This window comes from Rhipicephalus sanguineus, chromosome 3 (genome assembly GCF_013339695.2).
Source record: "Rhipicephalus sanguineus isolate Rsan-2018 chromosome 3, BIME_Rsan_1.4, whole genome shotgun sequence".
NCBI lineage: Eukaryota > Metazoa > Arthropoda > Arachnida > Ixodida > Ixodidae > Rhipicephalus > Rhipicephalus sanguineus.
Window position 1 is genome coordinate 140,920,588 of NC_051178.1, and position 23,659 is coordinate 140,944,246.

The 23,659-nt window shown below is 46.7% G+C and overlaps 1 protein-coding gene across 1 annotated transcript in view; it reads left to right on the forward strand.

Annotated features, from left to right (window-relative positions):
• The window catches only part of LOC119387294 (neuronal acetylcholine receptor subunit alpha-10), a 139,206-nt gene that overhangs the window by 111,716 nt on the left and 3,831 nt on the right, over positions 1-23,659 (forward strand). The window contains exons 4-6 of the mRNA XM_037654634.2: positions 8,973-9,082; positions 16,942-17,122; positions 22,701-23,058. Of these exons, the coding sequence (XP_037510562.1) occupies positions 8,973-9,082; positions 16,942-17,122; positions 22,701-23,058 (649 nt within the window). The remainder of the gene's footprint in view (positions 1-8,972; positions 9,083-16,941; positions 17,123-22,700; positions 23,059-23,659) is intronic.

Genomic DNA, 23,659 nt, shown 5'->3' on the forward strand with positions numbered 1-23,659 from the left:
TCAAAAGATGATAGATTGGATCGACGACCTCAGTGGACGTCAGGCCGAGCGAGTAAATGACCCCATATACAAGCAGCTATCGCTGTAAAATTCGAGCCCTGCGCACGAGCTAACGCTCAGATCATCAACAGTTCCCAGAACAATAGACACAGGGGCTTTGCCCTCTAGCGTATAATCAACATACACGTTGATTACTGCCATAGCGGTGCCGGGCTTCGCTTCCACAATGTCCATTTCCCGCGGGCCAGGCAATCTTTCTCGCGTGGGTGCACTGCTTTATGCGAGGTTGTTATTCTTTGCCCTAATATTTACAACAGCCTTTTTGCCCATTCCGTGTATTATGCACCGAACTCTACGCTATTCTGATTATTCTGATTATGCCCCCGTGTATCAGTTTCTTTCTCCCTTTCGGTGTCTCTCGTAGCTTTGGTCAGCCTCACTTTTCTTCTACGACGTTGAATTGGCCATTCTGCGTACTTTTGCAAATAAACCGACCTACTACAAACGCAGGTGCAAAAATAAATCACCAGTTCACCGAGAAAAAAAAAATCGCGCGACTCAATATAAGCGCAGTTCGCTCACACATAGGCCTCCCTATACGCATCGTATCGGCACATTGCAGCCGGCGTGGGATGTATAATATAAGCACGCCTTCTTCATATTGGGTGCAGCGCTTTCATCATCCGCGGAGGCTGGCGTGAGGCGCAGCTTTAGTTACCACATCTCTCGTATTGGTTGCTGCCCATAGAAAAAACACTGTACGCACAAACACGCGAGCGTACAGTTCAAGCGCATCCTTAACGTATATGCTGCGATTAATACAAGTGTCCTTTGCGTAATATTATGACAGCCTGTTGTTCTGTACGTTAAGAGCCTGAGATTCTTTTATTCGTGATGTCGGCGCATAGAAAGAATAATACCTCACCGGTTTGCGCCACCTTTATGCAGAAACTGCGTAAGAGGCCCTCGCGAACAGCACTCCGGTGTCCGGACGTGTATACGCTAAACGATGTTGTACCATCGCATTCATCTAACGCACTAGCTTATGACGATAGCTCTGGTAGATGATGCTAATGTTGACTGAAAAGATTAGTGATTTCGTAACTCCAGACTATGACACAATAAATCGTTCGTGCCACCTCTTACGGTGGCTCGAGGTCAACGTCACGTGTGCCTGTTGTCCTGTTTCGCAAGTTTTCTGTTTCGAAACCTTTTTTTTTTCTTTTTCACCTGTGAGGAAGGTTAAAAGAAATTATAGGTACACAGTCACGTGGTTGCCTAACAAATTTCTGCGCATAGTTTCTATAGAACAGTCTATAGCAACTATATCATTCTAAAGCAAGGCTATTCACGAATTAGCCATTCTGTAGAAACAATAATTCACAGACTTCGTCTAGGCACTGCCTACACTAAGAGCTTCCTATACGGGATAAGAAAAACTAACTGCTCTACATGTACATGTGAAGAGGCAGAAGAAGACATAGAACACCTCCTTCTACACTGCAAAAAATTATGCAGTTCCGCGTAAAAAAATCTTAGAAAAACTGAACAGATTGGATGCACGGCGGCTATCATTAGCAAAAGTGTTGGGTCCATGGCCAACAGAAACTTTTCAAAACATTGCTGTACGCGCCCTAGTACAGTTTTTAGAAGAGTCGAAAATATCAAAAAGATACTGATTCACATTTGCAATTATTCTTCACATTGAGATACTTCTGGTCACATGTTTCGCGTTGCCTCTTGTGATTCAAGACAGCTGTGTTTAAAGTGTGGGCAAGGGCTCAGTGACTGTTGTGTGATCGCATTATACAAATGACTGTGAGATGAACTCTTCGGAAAAGTGCGAACGTTTCTTGTGTGTCTTGTGTGTGAACATTGTTGTCGATACGTGGACATTATGCATGACGTGAGAACATTCCTTCTAAAAGGACATTGCCATGAGTGAGTCTACTTTTATTTATAAGTTCGTGACGCTAATTAATGAGTAAGGGAAGAGGAGTAGTCGGAGCCATGTATATATAGGCCCCAACCTCTCCTAAACACATTTAATAAAAAAAAGAAACAATGCGTCGACCTGTCAAGAGCTTCTCGCTTTCTTAGTTGAAAATACTGTTTTTTTTTTTCTTGCTAATTCAGTAACTGAGATATAGTAAAACCGCAAAAGAACATCGACATACTAGAAAGATATCTGCGCTGAAAAGAAGGTTCACTTGAAAAGTGCTCACCTTTAGCAACTCCAATTGCTAGTTTCTACAGAGATTGCCTATAGCCAAACGGGTACCATAATTAAGGAAGTGCTTTGAAAGTGCACCTTGTGCTAACATCAAGTACAACTGCCCAGAAAATCATCGCAATCTCCTATTTCTGCAGCACTATACACATGCGTTTTCAATTTCGGGACAATACACTTCCGGCTCACCCGCTGCGCATCTCTTAATGAGAGTAATGGTTTCATCTCAGCGACGTAAGGAGTCTCTTCGCAGTTATAGCATCACGACTGAAGAATATATGTGAAACAAGAACGTCCCTTCGCAAAAACTCTCTTTCCTTGAAAAGCAAGGCCCAAAAATTGTCGAACAAGCTACGGCATTTGTCATTGTTCTGTGCGTGACGTGCATTAAATTCCCGCATGGGCATCCCCTATACGTGTCCCTATCAAATATCTGGCATTCTATCAAGGAACAGTTTCTCCGTACAAGGCTTAACGTTGCGTGAACCTTGCAATATACCTATGCCATTATCCCGAGCCGCATTCTTGCGGCCTTCTTGTGCTGTCCCTTCCTTGTTTCTAGCCCATCTTCCTTCACCTTGTTTACTTTTTAATGGGATTATTCGAGGAATAAAATATGAGCGATAAGCGCGGGCAATCTTGGAAGCACTCGATTGAAAGGATGTGCGCAAACGAGGCACGCGTCGCAGTCTCCCTCCGCTGCCTCTCAAAAGAACGCTCCAGCAAATCGCCTTCACCTCCTCGCATGTGGCGCTAATGGTTTACAAGCCCGCAGAAGCGTACCACTCCGTGGACGGCCAGGCTTGAACCTCACTCGGGCGTGCGGCTAATAACCCAGTGCGTGTGGAGGGGGTTTGCAGGACGGGGCCTGGGAAGAGCACACGAGGACAAGTGTGACCTTGAGCGTACCGTCGCGCAGCGTTGCGAACCTGAGCTCTTAAGTTTGCGAGAATCTTTGTCTCTGTAATTAACGCTAACGCTGAAAGTTTCGTTCTCGAAAACGCCTGGCGTCCGGGTTTCTTTTTTTATTTTTTTTTCCAGTCAGGAGCCTTACGACGCTAATTGAATTCCGTGTCCGCAGGTCCGGACTTCCGGCCTTACGCTGAGAATCACCCTGTTTGTCTCCGAAGCAGTGGTTTGGCTGTTTGGCACATTCATCTGTCTTGTGACCGCATACTCCCCAGGGTGAAGCCGGTTTAACGCTGACGAGCTCATTGAAAGCGTTACTGCTACGTTTTGCCCTTCTCTTTGACTCCAAAATCGTCATATCCTTAGAATGTGAACTGGAGGCAGAATTCTTCCCGTTGTACTGCCGACTATAAACCATGAACTGAAAAGCAAAACGACCTGCGATAGAGAGTCCTTGACTGTAGGCATCAACGTCATCGCTCAACCCCACGAAGCTACTGTGATAAATTTCGGAGGGGATTCGTGTCTAGCGCAAGAGGTCCCTCCATGATACTTTCAAATTAAACTTTTTAAGGGTATGAAATTGTGACATCACTGAAATTGCACTTTCAGTGGCCAGTGATTGCGAAACGACCCTGCGGAAAATTTTGTTTCGCCATGAAGTGTTGTTTTACGTCAGAGATCAACTGAGTTCTGCAATTTCTTGGAAGTCCGGGCGTGGTGTCGAGGAGAATCAGAAGAAATCGGACGAATGGGAATCAGCAGGAAGACAGCTATAGCGTGGAACTGTCAGGTGAACATCGAGTATTCGAACGGCTTACAGCAACATAAATATGGACTGCTCACGACATTCATAAAGCAAAGAGGTGCTTTCAACCGTTCGGTGCGAACCTAAATTGCGAGGCTTAAACGTTGTCACATTAGCGTTGCACTAAAAAAGACTAATAACACCTGATTGAATAAAGCAGTGACCTCTTGCGGTTAAGCCCTACGTATCACGCTCAATTGCCAGCCATAGTGCAGCGTTCCGACATTCAAGCAATTCAATATGTACGCGCAGCATGACTACGCGATCAGTCTTACTTCTATCACTATGGGACTCGTCATAAAGCACTGGTGGGTTTCAACTTGCATTTTAAAGATTAGGAAAAAAGAAATAAAGCGCAGCTTGCACTAGTGGCGCTAGGCTGGAACCATAAGCGGAGCTAGCGTTCGACCTAGCTAAGTTTTGTTAGTAATGCCAAGCTTTTCCTAGAGATTGCAAGTTTTTGCTCTAACATGGGGCTAGGCATGGCTAGACATTTCACGTGATGTCGTGATTTTAGTTGCGTGACTAGCTGTTGCGTGGTTTCTGGCGCTAACATGTCACGTGACTAGGTACTACGCGATGTTTTGTGATTTTAGTCACGTGACTAAATTTTACGCGGTGTTTAGTCACGTGACTAATGTGGCGTGATGTTACGTGATTTTAGTCAGGCGAGTCATTAGCGATGTTACATGATTTCAGTCACGTGACTAGTTGTTACGCGGTGGTACGTGTTCTCAGTCACGTGACTAGATGTTACGTGATGTGACGTGATTTTAGTCGCGTGACTAGTTATTACGTGATGTTACGTGATTTTAGTCATGTGACTAGTTATTAAGTGATGTTACGTGATATTTAGTCGTGTGACTAGTTGTTACGTGATGTTGCGTGATTGAAGTCTCTTGACTAGTTGTTACTTGATGTTACGTGATTTTTAGTCACGTAACAGACTCGCCCATCATACTTATTGCATTCCACGCCGGACAACTCGGCGCGCGCGTTGTGGGAGCGAAGCAGAAGATGAAGAAGAGGACGAAGCGGGCGCGTACCGGTTCATGATGACGATAATTCCTGTTCGCACCAACCGGCGCAACGGAAAGCTTAAAAAGCTCCTCTCTTAAAATAGCAAAACCATATCGGCAAACATTAAGTAACCTCCCGTGACGGCTTAGCGGCTAAGGCGGTATTTGCATTTCCTTATCGCTGCTGTAATGCGACGCACGTTCGCTTAATTGTTCTTTCGTTATACTTACCACACGCATTGTTACGCCGCTAAGCTCGAGGACGCGGGTTCAACTCCCGACCTCGCCGGCCGCATTTTGATGAGGGTGAAATACAAGAGCACTCATGTACTTATGTACACGTTAAAGAAACACAGACGGTCAAATTTAATCCGGAGCATACCACTATGGCGTGCTTCATAATGAGTGTTTTGGTCGAGAAAAGGAAACTTAAAATAATATAGACCATGTTAGATATGATTTCCTAAGGTGCTCCCGTACTTATTACAAATGGATGGGCTTCGGTTGGTGTCGCAAAGAGTTGTACTTGCTTCGCAAGTGCGTTCTTGCAATCAAAACCAAATCTGCTCAAGTGCAAATTTTACTTGCCACTTGACTGACCAAAAGCTTTACATAATCCCTCGGTGTCTATGCACGGGCGGTGGTAAAGCGCACGTGCCCTACTTAGTGAAACAATGTACAATATTTAACATTTTCCAGCTCTTTCACGCATACCCTAATGATCGGCTGGCCTTGAATACCCAGTTGGCGATTCCCACTTGCGGCTACGTTAGGAGAGATATATAGTTCCTGTGACCTTAACGAGCCTGAGTTAGGGGAAAACCACCGGTCGACTGGAGGGTGAGGCAAATGGTTTTCGGTTCAAGAGGCTTAGGTGGCCGACAGCTCTATCGCCCCGATCACACGCTTGGACGGCTAAGGGGAATCACCCGTTTAGGGATCCCAAGTTAACCTTTCACGCTTAGACGAGCGCGTCGAGACCCTCTTGAATAGTTGGAAACCACCGGAAGTTGTACTTTGGCAGCGTTCTTTTTTCTTGTCTGACTTTTACAAGGGGAACAGGTAAACTCAGATAAGACAGACGACAAGATAAACATGTTTAATTGCAGAGGCCACATCTTGCGCGGAGTAGTGGGCGTACAATGTACAGCGCAAGTGTTGATACACAGTGCCTGCAGTGAAGCCCCACTCACTAAAACTTAAGTTTGGACTTTTACCAGTCGAAACCGCAATATTATAATATGGCACGCCGTAATTTAGACCATTTGGGGTTCTTTAAGGAGCACCTTACTTGAAGTGCACTGGTGTTTCTATATTTCGGCCCCATCTGAGTGTGGCCGCCGCAGCCGGGATTCGAACATGTGTCCATGAGTTTGGCACTGTGAAACCTTAGCCACTAATGTACCACCGACGGATGGTTTGCTGGGTGAGCTGGTATTGCATCTTCTGCCATAATATACCACGGCATGTACCTACTGACCAAGGATGCGCTTATAAATTGCATATATCTGACAGAGTAAAATTAAGCCCACAATATCTCACTCAGTGCGTGTGTGTGTGTGTGTGTGTGTGTGTGTGTGTGTGTGTGTGTGTGTGTGCGCGTGTGCGTGTGTGTGTGTGTGTGCGTGCGTGTGTGTGTGTGTGTGTGGTGTGTGTGTGTGTGTGTGTGTGTGTGTGTGTGTGTGTGTGTGTGTGTGTGTGTGTGTGTGTGTGTGTGTGTGTGTGTGTGTGTGTGTGTGTGTGTGTGTGTGTGTGTGTGTGTGTGTGTGTGTGTGTGTGTGTGTGTGTGTGTGTGTATGCGCGCGCGCGCACTTTTCTCCATTTTTCCTTATAACGTTGCTGGCCGTAGCAGATATGAAATTAGAGCTGCTATAATCATTGTCTACACGAGCTGTACAATGACGTTAATCAACGTTAATCATTTGGCGTGCCAACGATAATTATATAACTACTCCAGCTAGTGCATTTCGTTCTTTTCTTTCTTTTTCCTTTTTTCTCTGCGATATGGCTTTTACTTCACGGCCGCACTTCGACGCCTCACAGCTGTCACACCGGTCCCACACCGCGCAGCAATTAGCAGAAACGGGGGCCCGACAATTGGAACATTGAGCATCGTGCCGTCGATACAGGCGCGGGCATCATTTTTCAGAGGCTGCCCCGGCTCACCGGGCATCGTCGTCGGTACATCGTCGTCGGTAACGACCTCTCCGGCTCCGCCCATTGAAAGAGCCCCAGGGACACTTATGATCTCGGTGTCGGGAATAGCTGCAGTACAGACGGATGCCGTTTGCTTCTTGGCGGCGTCAGGCCAGCTTAGTGCAGCAGGAACACGCAACGCAGTGGCCCATAAGGGCCCAACGCCCACGCCTAGGCCTAGATCTCTCCGCGCAGCGCAGAATTAACCGGCGTTTCAGCTAACCTAACAATCGACTCTATACCCGGCTCTTTTCAACAACCACACTTAACGACGAACCTCGCGACTGTCTTATCGGGATTCTGATCTTGACGTTGCGGTTTATCGTCCGTTCCCTCACGCAAGCGAGCTTTCTATGCTGCGGCCAGAAGCCCTTTTTGTCCCTTAATGGAGGGCGGGTCTTTGTGTTCCGCGACTCTCAGGAAAAGCATGAATGGCGTAGGATGACTATTCATCACTTGCATTCATCAATTGCACAATACGTAGCTGAACTGCTAGCAAAACTGTGTGCTTATTGGACGTTGAGTAAATGGCTGGTGCGCCAAAGAGAGCTTATAGATTTGTGTGAACAGACATTCATTTTTGTTTTCGCGTTGTCTCGGGATTAATCCTCTTCATTGCATTGAAGTGGTGCCTTTTTCAATAGAGTTATTAAGCTAACCAGGAAGGATTTTTTTCCTGTTCTTACAACCGCAACTGCCCTTTTAATCGCATTACCGGATGCGATGTAACGCACCGTTATGTAAAGAAAATGACTCCGAACCATCGTGCCTTTTTGCATGCAGTGCTTCTTTTCATGCCATAATTATGCCTTGGCATCTACTTTTCTTCTGTTTTGTTTTTGAAACAAAGCCAAATTATAACTGAAGAATCGGCGTTAATTGCGTACATATTATAGTTATAATGGCGAGTCTAGTTACCCGCTGTGTATTTCTTCTTTCAGTCACACTCAATCTTTCATTTCCCATGGCAGGGTTCTCTAACACAATATTTCACATAGCATGCCTGAAAACCACGGTGGTGACTGAGTGACTGTCGCAAAAATGAAAAATTACACCATCTCCCACTCAATGGAACCATGAGGGGATGCGAAGCAGCATTGGGGGCGCACACCAAGTATCCGTTACGTTCACTCGGCGTTTCCGTAGTGCGTGAGGTTTGTATTTAGTGTTTGTGTTGTCATTACGTTGTGTTTGTACGTTGCTTTCCGTTAGCGCTGAGTGAACGAGTGGTGCCGACGTTGACGTTACAACTCATCTGAACGGAAGTGAAGCGAGAATGACGGAAGCCGACCGAGCGCACACGCGTATATACACATGAAATGGGGGAGGGAGAGGAGAGAGTTGGTTACAGGCTGTATTTGGCTGCGGAACGGCTGCATCACGTGGGATTAGAGGCTGCGCCACGGCTGCAGCGCGGGGTAGGAGAGGAGAGAAGGCGACCGAACACCTGCATAAAGGAGGAGAGTGGGAGAGAGAGTAGGCGCATACGCAGTGGAGCGCGGACGCCACCACCGACGACGGACACAGCCCCGAGCAAAAGCTGCTTCGCATTTAATATGCATGAGGTCGCTGAGACCGCATTATGATATCAGAAGAACGCAACAACGTTAAACTAAACTAATAGCTTACACTTAAGTCGATTAATTAAGAATTATACCGAGCATGTCAACGTTATTTCGGACCTCGTGCTATAGTCTTAAGGGCAAAACCAAGTGTGCAGCTTCGAGAGGCACACTAGATATATATTAAGACTTTCGCAAGTTATATTACGGCACTGTTTCGTTCGACATGTTCCTTCTTTTTCTTTCAGGAGTGGTTCGACGAGTACCTCATCTGGGACCCGTTGGAGTTTGGCAACTTCTCTAACCTCAGGCTACCCTGCCACAAGATTTGGCTGCCAGACATCGTTCTCTACAACAAGTCAGTCTACTATACCAGTTACCCGCCACGGTGGTCTAATAGTTATGGTGCTCAACTGCTGTCCCGCAGATCGCGGTATCGAATCCTGGCCGCGGAGGCCGCATTTTTTATGAATGCGAAAATGCTATTCGAGGCCCGTGTACTTAGATTTAGGTGCACGTTAATGAACCGCAGGTGGTCGAAATTTCCGGAGCCCTCCCCTACGGCGTCCCTCATAATGATATCATTGTTTTGGGACGTTAAACACCGTCAATTATTACTGCTACTATACCAGTACTCACAATTACATATTCCCGCATGTGTATTGCATCTGTCGTTATGAAAACCGACAGAAAGATTGTGCCCCCGTACAGACGAATCAGTGCTCCTTCACCGTCCACGTTATTTTACAAGCTCCGTGGCTTGTAAAAAGATTGAAATAGACCCTTTAGTAAAGATTTAGTGGCGACTATGCTGCTCTGAAGGATGACGCAGCGAGCGATGGAAAGGAAAATGATAGGTGTAACCTTAAGAGACAGGAAGAGAGCAGAGTGGGTCAGGGAACAAACGGGGGTTAAAATATCATAGTTGAAATCAAGAAGAAGAAATGGATATGGGCCGGGCACGTAGCACGTCGGCAGGATAACCGGTGGTCATTAAGGGTAACTGACTGGATTCCAAGAGATGGCAAACGCGTGAGGGGGAGGCAGAAAATTAGGTGGGTAGATGAGTTTAAGAAGTTTGTAGGTGTAACGTGGCAGCAGAAAGCACAGGGCCGGGTTGATTGGCGGAACATGGGAGAGGGGTCACTCCACGCCAAACGTCTCAAACATTGCGCTCGACCCTCTCCAATTGTATTGTAAAAAATTGTGGACGTTCATATCAGTACACTATTTGCCCTCGGAAAGTATTTTTTGGAAAAAAAATTTTTCTTGTCTGTTACAGTGATTTGAATTTTGCCGTAGTGGGTGAAACATAGGTTGCGAAAAAATACTCTAAAAAATACAATACTTTACGGAACGCCTTAAATGTCGGCTGTTTACTTGAAAAGGAATGGAACTATCTTATTATCGCCCATTGACGACCACTACTTTGTCTCACGATGTGCTTTGTGGTGAAGCAATGTTGCAATTCTGCGCCCATTTTGATTATGTTTTAAAAATTCTACGAATATTACAGACAAAATAGGACTATATCACATGGCTGAATAGTTGGCAGTAAGCGTGTCAAAAAAGTTTTGAAGTCGATGACCGAGTATTTTCGAAGTGGAAGGGGCGCAAACATTGAAAAATGTGTGAAATGCCCCACGTTCAGGCACATGTAGAGTGGTGATGCGGTACAAGTAAAAATGCACGCTTGGTCTCGTTGAGAAGAGTGAACAAAGGAGATTTATTTGTGAAAGTTTAATCGGAGTGTTTTTTTGTTTTAGGCGAGAAACAAAAATTTATGTTGAGCGTTCGCGGCGTGCCTGGGCGCGGGCCCGTAAGTCCGCTTCACTGCGCCGTCACTGTTCCTTGGGGCAACGGAAGTACGCAGCGCCCACGCGGGTGGCACGATCGTGTGCTGCTGTGAGTTTTCTCGTTTCGACACGCAGTCTTCGGCTTTCCGCAGTGCCGCCGACGAAGTGTCAGGGAAAACGAGTGATGGTTCGTTTAAAATATATTATTATATAATAAAAGTGGCTAACAGGCACCGGGAATACACTTAATTCTTTTTTTATGGGCAGCTCGCTTGAACGTGACTCGCGCCATTCGTGCCTCGGAGCCGAATGGTGCTACGTATTCTTAAGCTCGGATCTTCGGCAGAGGTGAACTTTGCTCCGGTGATCGCGTCGCCGAGCGAGCACGCGGCACTCGAAGGTTCGTCTTTCGGCCGCATCCCTTGGCAGCGCGTAAGGTAAACATTGTGAACGGTGAGTATACTGCTATTGTGTCATATTTTTGACGGAGAGCCTGTACAACGGCAACCGAAAGCGATAAATATACAAAAGGACGAAGCCGCCTTTAAGGCGGCTTCGTCCTTTGAAATGTCTATCGCCTTCGCTTAGTAATCGCAAGGCGATTACTAAGATGAAGGCATCGCATGCAGCGTGGAAGAAAGTTGAGCTCTCAGCAAGGTTTGAGTCTACAATCTCCCTCAAAGGTACGCGCACGTTTCACCATTTCGTGCCATCATCACTGACCACTCTTAATGCCGGGCTCACCACCTACTCAGCAACACAGGCATTTCAAGTGGCGAAGACCATACGTCGGCAACGGAAGTAAGAACTGCAACCTCCGCAGAGATCGAAAACACAACCCAAGCTCTGCGCCTGTCGTACGTGTGCATGCAGTGACGTGGCAATGAAATCGTGCTCTGCTCCGACTACTAACCGGCAGCCTTTAGTGCCCTTCCGAAACATTCTGCCAGCCATATACACTGTTTGCAAGTTTTCAGCAACGTGAAAACTCACAGCAGCACACGATCTTGCCACCCGCGTGGGCGCTGCGTACTTCCGTTGCCCCAAGGAACAGTGGCGGCGCAGTGAAGCGGACTTACGGGCCCGCGCCCAGGCACGCCGTGATCGCTAAACATAAATTTTTGTTTCTCGCCTAAAACAAAAAACACTCTGATTAAACTTTCACAAATCAATTTCCTTTGTATACTCTTCCCAACGAGATCAAGCGTGCATTTTTACTTGGACCGCATCACCACTCTACATGTGCCTGAACGTGGGGCATTTCACACATTTTTCAATGTTTGCGCCCCTTCCACTTCGAAACTACTCGGTCATCGACTTCAAAACTTTTTTGACACGCTTACTGCCAACTATCCAGCCATGTGATATAGTCCTATTTTGCTTGTAATATTCGTAGAATTTTTAAAAATTAATCAAAATGGGCGCAGAATTGCAGCATTGCTTCACCACAAAGCACATCGTGAGACAAAGTAGTGGTCGTCAATGGGCGATAATAAGATAGTGCCATTCCTTTTCAAGTAAACAGCCGATATTTAAGGCGTTCCGTAAAGTATTGTATTTTTTAGAGTATTTTTTCGCAACCTATGTTTCACCCACTACGGCGAAATTCAAATCACTGTAACAGACAAGAAAAAATTTTTTTCCAAGGAATACTTTCCGAGGGCAAATGGTGCACTGATATGAACGTCCACAATTTTTTACAATGGAATTGGAGAGGGTCGAGCGCAATGTTTGGGACGTTTGGCGTGGAATGACCCAGAGGCCTTTACCCTGCAGTGGGCGTAGACAGGCTGATGATGATGATGATGATGATGATTATGATGATGATGATGATGATGATGATGATGATGATGATGATGATGATCTTCGCGGAAACCACAACCTTCGTGTTATGCGAAGGTTGTGGGTACGGTCTCCACCGGCGGCGAGTTGTTTCACAGCGAAGCTGTATACCTCTCGTTGGTCTGAAAATTTTGTGGCGTCAGCACAAAACTCGCCTGTTTCACGGTCTAAAGGTGGCGTTACGCATCTTACAACATGGCGCCCAACTAGATTATCGTGCCGAGCCCTGCTGAAGCCGTGCGGTAAGCTGAAAACCGGCTGCCGCTAGCGCGTTTTTTTTTTTGTTTTTGTTTTTGCAATCTGTAGCTGCCACTTCGAGACACGATGACAGCGCTGAACCCCTTATCTATCGTGACTGTCTTCTCCTATGTCTCCTATAATGCCCTTTCCGTGCAGTGGGGCATATATCAGATGCGATTACTCCGGAAAGGCGCTTTGATACGTGGTGTCACTCGAAGGAATACGAGGGTGCGCGCACGGATTAAAAAAAAAGGAAACGTCGACTCGCAAAAGAACGACGACCACGCTCAAGCAACGCCGCACGTGAGAAATAGCGGCCGCTGCCGACGATCCATCGTGCCGGTGATAATCGAGATGGTGCTTCCGCCTCGCGCCGCATGGGGGCGCGTCGATCTGTGAAACACGCGAATAGCGCGGATGTGCCACAGAAATCGGGCAAATCCTACTGCTCACCACAGACGCTCGCGTGCTCATCTGCTTGCATATGTGCACGCTCCTTGCATTTTCACCTCGGATGCTGAGGAAGGGCACTCGGAGAGGAGGACAGACGAGCCGATGAATGCAGCGCAGCGAAGGAAAGAGCGAAACGAGAAAACGCGTGTAACTCTGCTAGCGTTTAGTGTAGACTCGTACGCAACTGCAACACCACAACTAAGTTTCGACCTCTGGGTGGCTTAGCAGCCCTTTAAAGGAGTCCTGACACAAAAATTTTCGCCCCGCGTTTTTTTGCTGTAATGTGTTGCTGGGGGCCTGTTAGTCATAACACGGCACATCGTTTGCTGCAGCGCGCGACAGATAATTAATTACAAGCTCCTCATTACCGACACAGCCTCAGTTTCGGTTTGACAGAGCTCCAAAAACGACAAGCCGCCGGGTGCAACTATCACCACCTAGCGAGTGAAACGCTCGGTCACGTGAGCACACAGAACAGTGACGCATTTCGGCGCGGTCTGTCGTCGTCGCGCTCATTGTCGTCTGATGGCGACGATTTTCTTGCGGCGGGGATGGAAGGAATTTTCGACGTGGCGAATCACTTCAGGTTTGACCCGCTGGTATACCGCTGGCGAGGAGCGATTCGTCGGGAAGCGCGTCAAAACATAAATGGCGGCTACGACGTCATCATAACTTGTACCGGCTGAAACGATTACGTAGGGGAAGTAGAGGGGTCACCTCGGGTCACCTCCGAGGGTGTCAATGCACCAGGTGCGGCCTATAATGCTGGATCGCGCTCGCGAACATCAAAATTCATATAAAATACCTTCCAAGCTTTATTCGCTGTCGATATTTTGCAGATGGTACACACACGTACACGGGAATCGATCCAGCAGGATATCTCGGCCGCGAAATTTTGCGTCAGTACCCCTTTAACAATTGAAGGCAAACGGCATAAAGCGCAGCAGTCGTTTCAATAAAGAAGGCCACAAAACAAGCATCAAAACCGCATGTTGGATGATAAGGCGCCTGTGAACAATCGGAACACCCTCCCACGTGTCCCCGGTAAAGGTTAGGTTGCAGATGCTTTGAACTTCACACGAGGGCTTCGAATGACGTCAAACGACCCTTCCTTCTCCCCGCGTGTGTTTCCCGCTTTCACATATAAAAGGGAGACCCGTCTAGCAACTCATTCATTTCATTCTAAGACTACCATGGGTAGACCACGGAAGTTAAAGACACCAGAACAGCGCGAATAAAATGCTCGACGAAAGGAACAAATTCGCCTTGCTGAAAATGGTCGCGGAACCAATCATGGTCTACCACAGCGATCACAAAGCGATTATCAGTACCATTATACTCTAAAGTAATAATAAGACATACCCCTTCCCCCCCCCCCCCTCCACCCTATCAGCACGCGTGGTGGTTGATACAGCTCCGCTGGACATTCACGTTAGCGGGGCAGGATGGCGGCCAATTTATTTTTAGGTTTTCCTTTATCTCATAATTACTACACTTCAATGAAAACTGCAATTAACGCCCCGACGCTTTCCCCGGCTTCACCTAGTTAAGCCTGACGAACAAGCGGGTTCCTTGTTACAATACCCTTCTTCATTTCAATTTAGTTGAGTTATATCAGCAAGTCGCCCCTTTGTTTACCCATATTACTTTTTTAGTGCACAAATAGGACTGAAGGAAATGTGGTTTAAAATCAGACAGACATGACATTGAAGGGAAACTTGAATATCTTGCACCGCATAGTTCAGTTCGTCTTTGTCATGGTTTATGTGAATGTTATTGTTATTAGCAGCAGTAGTGATAGCATGACCTAGCAGAAGCTGTAGCAGCATGTAACTAGTACCGAATGAGTTGGATATTGAGAACACCACAAGTAAACTACGTAAAACTGTCAACGCACTACTGTGTGCCTTAAAAAACGAAGCACTTCACCCTCGAGACATAAAAGAAAGGAAGTGAACCAAGAAACAAACACGGGAAGAGAAATGCGCGCAAAGAATACAGGAGCCGTGCTACGCTATACGTTCTGATCGGTACCGGGAATGGTTAGGGCAGTGTCTATCAGAGTAAGTAAAGCGGGAGTGCGAGGACAAACACTGGTTGGTCAACTCGTAGGAACATTCTCGCGACGTCGCAAGAACCGTTTGCACGTCGTTGGCAAAACCGCGGTGCACTCGACTGATTCGGAGCTACAGCAGGACGGCGCGATCAAATTTCAGCAAGAAGTGCGCCCAGAACGGCGAACACGAGCCATCCTGACCGGCGCTCCGAGAAGCGCAGGGAATGTTTGGCCCGACACTAAGTAACGCGAGCCGTCTCTCTTCATACACAAAAGCAAAAAGCGTAACAGCAGTGGTCTGGACTTTCGTCGCTTCTTTCTTCTTCGGCGTAGCTGATGACTTGTCGATAACTGCAAATACAACGCTTGTGCTGCTCATCAGGCAGCCATTCGCTTCTTAAAGTTGCAGGGCCACTTAACCGCATTAAAAGAACACCAATGTAAAGTTTAACCATTGACGATAGGAGGGCGCCAATTATCGTGACTGTCGCATTCAACACTTAAGCGCCATAAAAGTAAAATAAGTTACCTCGCTTCATGCAGTGTACATCAATCAATATTAGCAATATTATCTTTGAGATCTGCGCAGCAATAGTCACTGTGTATCGTTTATCGAGAGTATCCAGAAACGTCCGCTCTCTTAAGGGAGTGTCACGCAGCATTGGGTGAAGCATAAAAACAAAGACTTTGTCTGGGCAAGTTGGTGCGACATTTGCAAAATATAACAGCACGAAGGGCGGGACTAAAGACCCAATAACCACAGGACGAGTGCTGCAGCACTCGTCCTGTGGTTTTTGTGTCTTTAATACCGTCCTTCGTGCTGTTATATTTTGCATAAAAACAAGTACTTTTGATACAACTTAGCTCCTTTTTCCAAATTCTGAGATCGCCGAGGTTCTTCTCTGAGAGGCCTGCAACAGAAACGGGGGCTGTTTTATCATGCGAATTGTGTACGTTCCCCTCATAAAGATTCGATGTGCCGTTTCTCTTTGAGTGAACACTGCCGTGCACTTCATTCTATTTCTTTGAGTAGACGACAGCAAAAAGCCACCGCAGCGGTAACCATTGAGTTTTCTTAAGAGTCCTGTTTCTATTTAAAGGAGCACTGAATCAAAATTTTGAAGGCATCCATAACTAGTGGGATAGATTTGTGTGGACACACATGCGGATATATGAACGCGGATATATATCAACGGATAATATAGCCTAGAACATATTTAAAATCAATTTTAATGTGCGTGTCACGCCACTACACTCGAAACGCGCCATTCGTTTTCGTGTAAACAACCAACCACCCCCTGCACGCTAGTTTGTGTTGGCTGCCATGGCAGCATGCGCTCCTTGCGAGCGCTCTCTCCTAGCAGGCCTCTTCAACGGAACGAGCGGGCAGACTTGCATAGGAGTACAAAGGCTGATGTCCGTGCCTCGGCAGTGCATATTTACAACGCCTCAGAGGGGATCCAGTAAGCCTTCGTTGAAAAGAGTTGACAACGCGGTGCTCATGTGCACGCGGTTTTGTGTGCTCACGTAGCCAGCTATGCTTACTCGAAAACCACTATGGGTCCCGCATGACTCGGCGTTCTCTGAAACAGAAACTGCGACTGAGCTCTACAAAACCGTCTCGAAATAGTTAACCGTCGCGCGCTAGAGCAAACGAGCTTTCCAGCTGTTTTAAGTGGGTCGTTAGCTACCTATTGCAACAAAAAAAAAACAAGATGCAAAATTTTTGTGTCAGTGCTCCTTTGAGACTATGTTTTGCACGCTCTCGCTTTCTGTCTCTCGTGTTCGCACTAATAGTTGTGCATGTCACGGTGTGCCCTATACTCGCAGTGCGGACGACTACACGCGGGGCTATTTCCAGACACGCGCCATGATCGACCCCCAGGGCCGAGTGTTCTGGCCGCCGCCCACCAAGTTTCGCAGCACCTGCCCCGTGGACGTGACATACTTCCCTTTCGACGACCAGGTCTGCACAATGAAGTTCGGTTCTTGGATCTACGACGGGCTGCAGGTGGGTGAACCGGAGAGAAATTTTGCTTCAGTTCCTCTATACAAGGACACCCGATGGCCTCCATAGAACGTTAAAGGAGCACAGCTCTTTGTCGAGCTTATGTAGGCAAATTATAATGTCTTTTACACATCCTGCCCCTCGTAAATCTGAATTTGCAATCTACAGACGGTCCGCGCACGCCATATTCATAAAAGGCATTGTTACCTTATAGACATCTCTTTCTTCCCGTAAGATGTCTATAAGACATCTCTCTGTTCCCATAACATGGTCTGCAAATTTCGCAGGGCTAGATCCACCAGCATCCTTCAACATCCTGGTCCTCCTCCCATAATATGTGACATTTTCAGTGGAAACTGACAGTCGTATTGAGGAACTCAGTGTCAGTCTGCCACACCGGCTCGATTATCCGAGCGTACTGACGTTAATCGCACGCCATATCGCAGTGACATGATAAATAATTAACTGCCACGATAAATAATCAACCTTGTAATTGTTCTAATGGGAGGCAGATTCATTCAGCAGGAATCGCGTGCTTGACGTCGCTTCAAAGAAGTAGATGATCAAAAAGAGAGAAATAGATGAAAAGGAAGAGGCAGGGAGCTTAACCTGGTAGTAGTAACCGGTTTGCTACCCCGCACAGGGGTGCGGAATAGGGGTCGGAAAGAGGACAGACAGAGAGTGAGATAAAATAAAAACAAAACAAAAAATCCACACATGCACACACATGCAGGACGTTCCTATCAGAGCCGTTCTGACAGACCGGTTGAACACAGAAAGCGCATTAGCGCCTGCACAGCCTTCTTTGCGACGTTAAGTCCTGTCGGTGGCGCAGAATTCTTTCTTCCGAAAGAGTTCGGCCGTCCAGTTTATCAAGCGCGTTGCAAAGCGACTGTCTCTGCGAATTCTGGCGGTCTCGTGTGCTGTAACGCAACGTGGAGTGCGCGTTAGGAATCCATTATACGGGAATGTGTCGAAACTTGCCTCGACACATGCCCGTACATTTCAGTGTGCCTATAGGGTTAGACCTATAGTTGTAGACGTCATTTACTCACTTACCTAACGCCAGTACAGATTTTCCGAACCCTTACAGTTCTTTCTAATATAGGATTTTTTTCAACAGCAAAGCTCTTTGAGCTCGCCGTCATTTGTCCGTCGGAAACAGAAATGATCATCATCATGAACCGGCACACACTCTCTACATCCTCTTCTCGATCTTTGTCCTCTTCTGCTTCGCTCCGAGAAAGCGTGCGCCGATTTCTCAGGCGTGGCCTGCAATAACCCTAATGGATGACAGAACGAATACAGAGAGAGTAAAAGAAAGAAAGAAAGAAAGAAAGAAAGAAATGCTTGGCGAAAAAGAAAGAAAGAAATGCTTGGCGAAAAAGAAAGAAAGAAACTCTTGGCGAAAAAAAATTCTTCACGAGGCGGGATTCGAAGTCGCGTACCCCCGATGCGAAGGCGAGCGTCTTAACCACTCGCCTATCCAGGCACGCTAGCAGAGCATAGCATAGCCTTGTATAATATAGTGCAGCAAGGTGGCGCGAAAGGGAAGTAAGTGTGAGGAGGAGAGATGTGAGGGCGAGGATCGGGGAAAGCAGGAGGGGAGAGAGTAAAGCATAGCATAGAAAGAATGAGAAAGAGAAATACAGAGAAAGAAACGCAGAAAAAGAAAGAAAGGGAGAAGGAAAGTGAATCAAAGAAAGAGAGAGAATTAAATAGAGTGAGAGATAGCGAGATAAAAGGATAGAAAGAAGGGGGATAAGCAAGCCAGAAATAGAGAGGGAGAGAGAGAAAGAGATAAAAGAGGAAGAAAGATAGAAAGAGCAAGAAAGAGAACTAAATAGAGGGAGAGCGAGAGAAACAAGTAAATAGAAATAAACAGAGAAAAAGAGACATAGAAGAAGCAGTGAGAAGAGAGAAGAAAGAAATGAAGGAAGAAAGAAAAATAAAATTTGCAAAACTTGGCAAAACAACAGAAGCCAGGCCTACAGACAGCCCATCAGCTCCTCGGTCTCTCTAGCATGGCACCTCCAGTGCAAGCCGCTCTAACTTTTTTTATTATTTCCTATTTCTTATTAGCATTACGGGAATACCAGTATATACTCGTTACCATAACAGGTAACTAAGTCTCTTTCTTTTATGATATCTTCAATAATAAACCTGTGCTGACGAAATAACGTTAAGATCTTTTTACTCAACGTGTCGCTTCGTCCTCTTAATAATGTTGTTGTACGGCCAGAAATTACGTGTCATCGGTTTATGATGGCAACAGGCCATTATCACCTACTCCTACGTCGAGCGCAGTTAATGGCTATAGCGTTTCGGTGCCACCATTAAGTCTTCTTTATTTGGTTCAGCCTGCGATTTTAAGTCAGGCACGTGCTACCGCTTAAGAAGACATTACGCCGTAAATGTAGACGTAAAGAGCTTTTAGCTGTGTGATTACGAAGTTTCGCTGGCTTATGCTTCAACGGCAGTAATGCATGTTTCTTAATAACTTAATACACCAAACGGGGCACTCGTCTGTTTGACCATCCTAACCTTTTCCTCCTTGCTCACCCCCATCTCTCTTCTCCTTTATTGTGATGTTTTTAATAATTTATGCAGCAGTAGTTACACGTTCGGGAGGAATTAAAGAGAGGGTAAAAATTCAGGAAAGTACAGAACAGCCAACAGGTACTAGCTTCATGAAGTGAGTATACGCGAAGATCGATGTAAAAGTAAAAAAAAATATTCTGCGCGTGCGCCGGAAAAGAAAAAGATTTTTCTAACCAAATGAGCTTATCTGAACAACGACATTTTCTAAGAAGCACGTTACTAGTATTAAAATACATTAGCACTAATCATTTTTTCTTCTCTTGAGCTTAATGCACTGTAAGTTACTGATCAAGGCAACAAGTTGGGCCAGCTGCTTAGAATTCATCACAACGTAACACAGAGGAGAAAAATAAGGTTGATCCCTCCGTCATAGGAATCGGCACAACGTGAAAGTTAAACGTGTCTTTACAGAAATAGTTGAATGTTTACTGTGCATTGAAATAAGAGAGCTTGTTCAATGTCTATCGGTGTTTGGCAGCTATAGGCACCGTACAGTCGAGTTTTTCCAGTGCGAGTGCAGCGCCAGAACGCAAAACCTAGCGGACAAAAATCGCAATAACGAGACGGGGTTGCTCAAAATGGAACGCGATGTGCGCGTCTCACTCTCTGTATGAGTGGGCGGACTGCGGCCGAGATACACGGGGGACGCGTTCGCGCGTCTGTTTTCTGCGTGCCCCTAACGGCCAATGTCAGCGAACTTGGCACGGGCCAGTGCGAGCAACGCAGCTCCCTCTGGTCAGTGTACGGTGCCTATAGCACCGTTTAACGAGGATGCACCCACGTTGACGCTTGGTGACGCATCTCCATCCCGACGGCTAACGTCTACGATCAACGATTAAGCAAACCGTTGTGGTAGATGTAGTAATTAACGTTGACAGCGTAATCAAAGAAAGCGGTGTGACAGCCAAAAGAGCGTCGAATAAGGTCGCTCTCCCGCGGCTTGTTAAAGAGTAAACAGAACACCAGGGCCGGACAAGAGAGAAACGCAACGCGCGTCGTGTCTCCCCTCTAGCACGGGCGCGATTTTTCTCGGGGCTAGCGTAAGCGGGAAACGCGGTCAGGAGCGCGTCGTAGAGCTATTTTTAGCGAGGCCGAGGCTTGGGCTAAGGTCGCAACTTCGATGTGTGTTAAGGCATTGACAAAATTGCACTTCTTCTATTGGAAACGCGCCGAATGGGACGGACGTGTATCAACGACGCGTTGCAGGAGCTAATCGCGAAGGCCACGGTGATGATGCGTTGCTTAACTTTACCAAATCAAGACGGCGACACCACCCCGCCGACCAAGAGCACTCCAAGTGGAAAGTGTGAAATATAAAAAGCGCGTTTGTAAGCCTCCCGAGTGCGTGACGATGGTACAGTGAATAGCATGCGCGGCATCTGTTGCCGCGGACCGAGAGGTCCTGGGTTCGACTCACGTTGATGTAACTTTTTTCCTTTGCCATCTGATAATGTGCACGTTTTCAACATCATTTCCGTGACGGAAATACGCCATTGAAGTCTTGGTGGACCCTGGCATAAAACACTTTCGTGTTAAATACTGTTTACAGTAGCTCTCCAGGAGACAATTCCGTGTAGCCTCGAGAGCCAACACTCGTATGCTGGGGCACGAGTGGGTTCCAAGCATTTAAAAAAAAAGCATGTCTGTTTAATTTTTTTAGACGTCTGCGAAGAATCGCTCGCGTTTGGTCACTGAATCAATACGACAGCACTCCACAGAAGCTTGCGTTGTTGATATAGACCAAAAATAGTTTGGTTATCCTCCGCGTGCTTGACTACCGAGCGCGGTGGTCTCACGATTCTGGAAGCTGAAAAGAAGAATGACCATGTATAAAAACCTGCTCACACTAAAGAAACCCCAGGCTAATGTTCAATGTTCCATTGAATAAACTGGACGCCGAACCACCATCAGGAGAGTCCACAGAAGACGCTCCTTCTGTTTATGTCGCTTTCTTCTTGTGGTGGTTCGGCGTCTGGTTTATTCAAAGTAATGTACCACCTAACCCAGCAACGAGTTCTGCTTTGTTCGATGTCCGTTCATTATTGTAAACATGGTGAGCCAATTAACCCCAAGAATTCCTCTCAAAAGCGTTGTCTAAACAAAAGCGACTTACACTGCATGCTATCGGCTAACTCATTAATGCTATTCGTCCAGGGGCACTGGTAGCACCTTTGCTTTCGTGATATGCATAAACACGGCGCAACACTGCGCTAGTGCAGAATAGCTCATATATGTTTTTTTCTTCTTTCTCTTTCACTACCGGTGATATACAGAGTCCACCATGTTGAAATATCCCCCTTTCCACCTGCTTGTGCTGCGGCATATAATTGTAAGACATGTGACACAATGCACCGCATCGGATTCTGCGTAAAAATGCTTCAGCATGATGCCAAGGTGAGGATGATGATGGTGACGATGACGTGTAATTTTTTTTTGATGGCCGCAAGGGCCAGTTGTGGCCAAAGAGATGCTAAGGTCATGTGGCGGAAAATGCGCGACTGCACCGTCGAATTCTTGCAAACACTGTTTGAATGAATGAATGAATGAATGAATGAATGAATGAATGAATGAATGAATGAATGAATGAATGAATGAATGAATGAATGAATGAATGAATGCTTCATTGTGAAACGAGTAGCTATACAGGATAAAAAATGGTCCGGTACAGGTATCAGAATCTCGTGCGGGAATAGCTCGTCAGTCATAGTAGTAGATTCTTCAAACGAAGGCTTAAATGGTAGCATCTCTTTTTGCCAAACTTTCCTGGGCAGTTTACACTAAAATTGTCTATTTATATAGACTGCGCCTATAGGTACATATGCGAAGCGGACGACTTATTCAGTGGCTTGTGTTGCTGATACGCTGCCTGCCGCACAGTCATTCGATGCTGTTTCATGAGTCAAACGTGGTTTAAAGGCCAATCAGTCGCAAGTCAGCCATAGTGGTCCAGTGTATGTCCAATCGGAATCGCCTGTTGCAGGTGGACATCCAGAACCGGACATCCGAGGTCGACCTGGTGAACTACATGCCGAACGGCGAGTGGGAGCTGCTCGAGGCGCGCATGGTGCGCAACGTGGTCTACTACCCTTGCTGTCCAGACCAGCCATTCCCGGACATCACGGTGGTCCTGGTCATCAGGCGCAAGACGCTCTACTACATGTACAACGTGGTCCTGCCCTGCATCATGATGTCCGTACTCACTCTGCTCGTCTTCTGCCTACCGCCGGACTCGGGCGAGAAGATCGCACTCGGCGTCACAGTGCTGCTAGCATTCTCCGTGTTCATGCTGGCCATAGCGGAGAAGATGCCCGAGACATCAGAGTCCATACCCTTACTTGGTCAGTGCCGTTTTCATCACTGCAATATATTACAGTGCTATGTAAACCAAACAAGGCAGAAGTGTAGGAGCAGATACAGGCTTGAAGAGATGAAAAATCCTTAAAGAGGCCCTGTAACACTTTTCCAAGTAATCATCTAATGGCTTAATTAAAAAAGCTTATTTCCTCACGAATCAACTTTTTTTATCGAACGCGCGGCTTGTTTTCAGTGTCACCGCAAGCGCGAGCGCGGGCACGTGGCGGCATCCCGCGGCGGCCACGGTAACTATGCAGCTCACGATGATCAAATCAGCCAACGGCCGTGGACTTTGGGTATATGACGCAGTAATTTGGTTATATGGCATCATTTGTAGAGGGAAGAGGAAGCGATATTTTGGTCACTTTGACAATTAATTGCACATTCCAGGCCGCGTGCTGCGCTGCAATGTTTAGCTCGCGTGTTCTCAGAAGCCTCGACTACCGATCGGCAGAGTTTTCTGACAATGCTGAAAATGTGTTGCAGGGCCCCTTTAAAAGGGGGTGTCGCTGGTGCCAACGTATCGACCAAGCGATCTTGTCTTCTTCATTGCAGCAATGCTGCCTTGAAGAAGACAAGATCGCC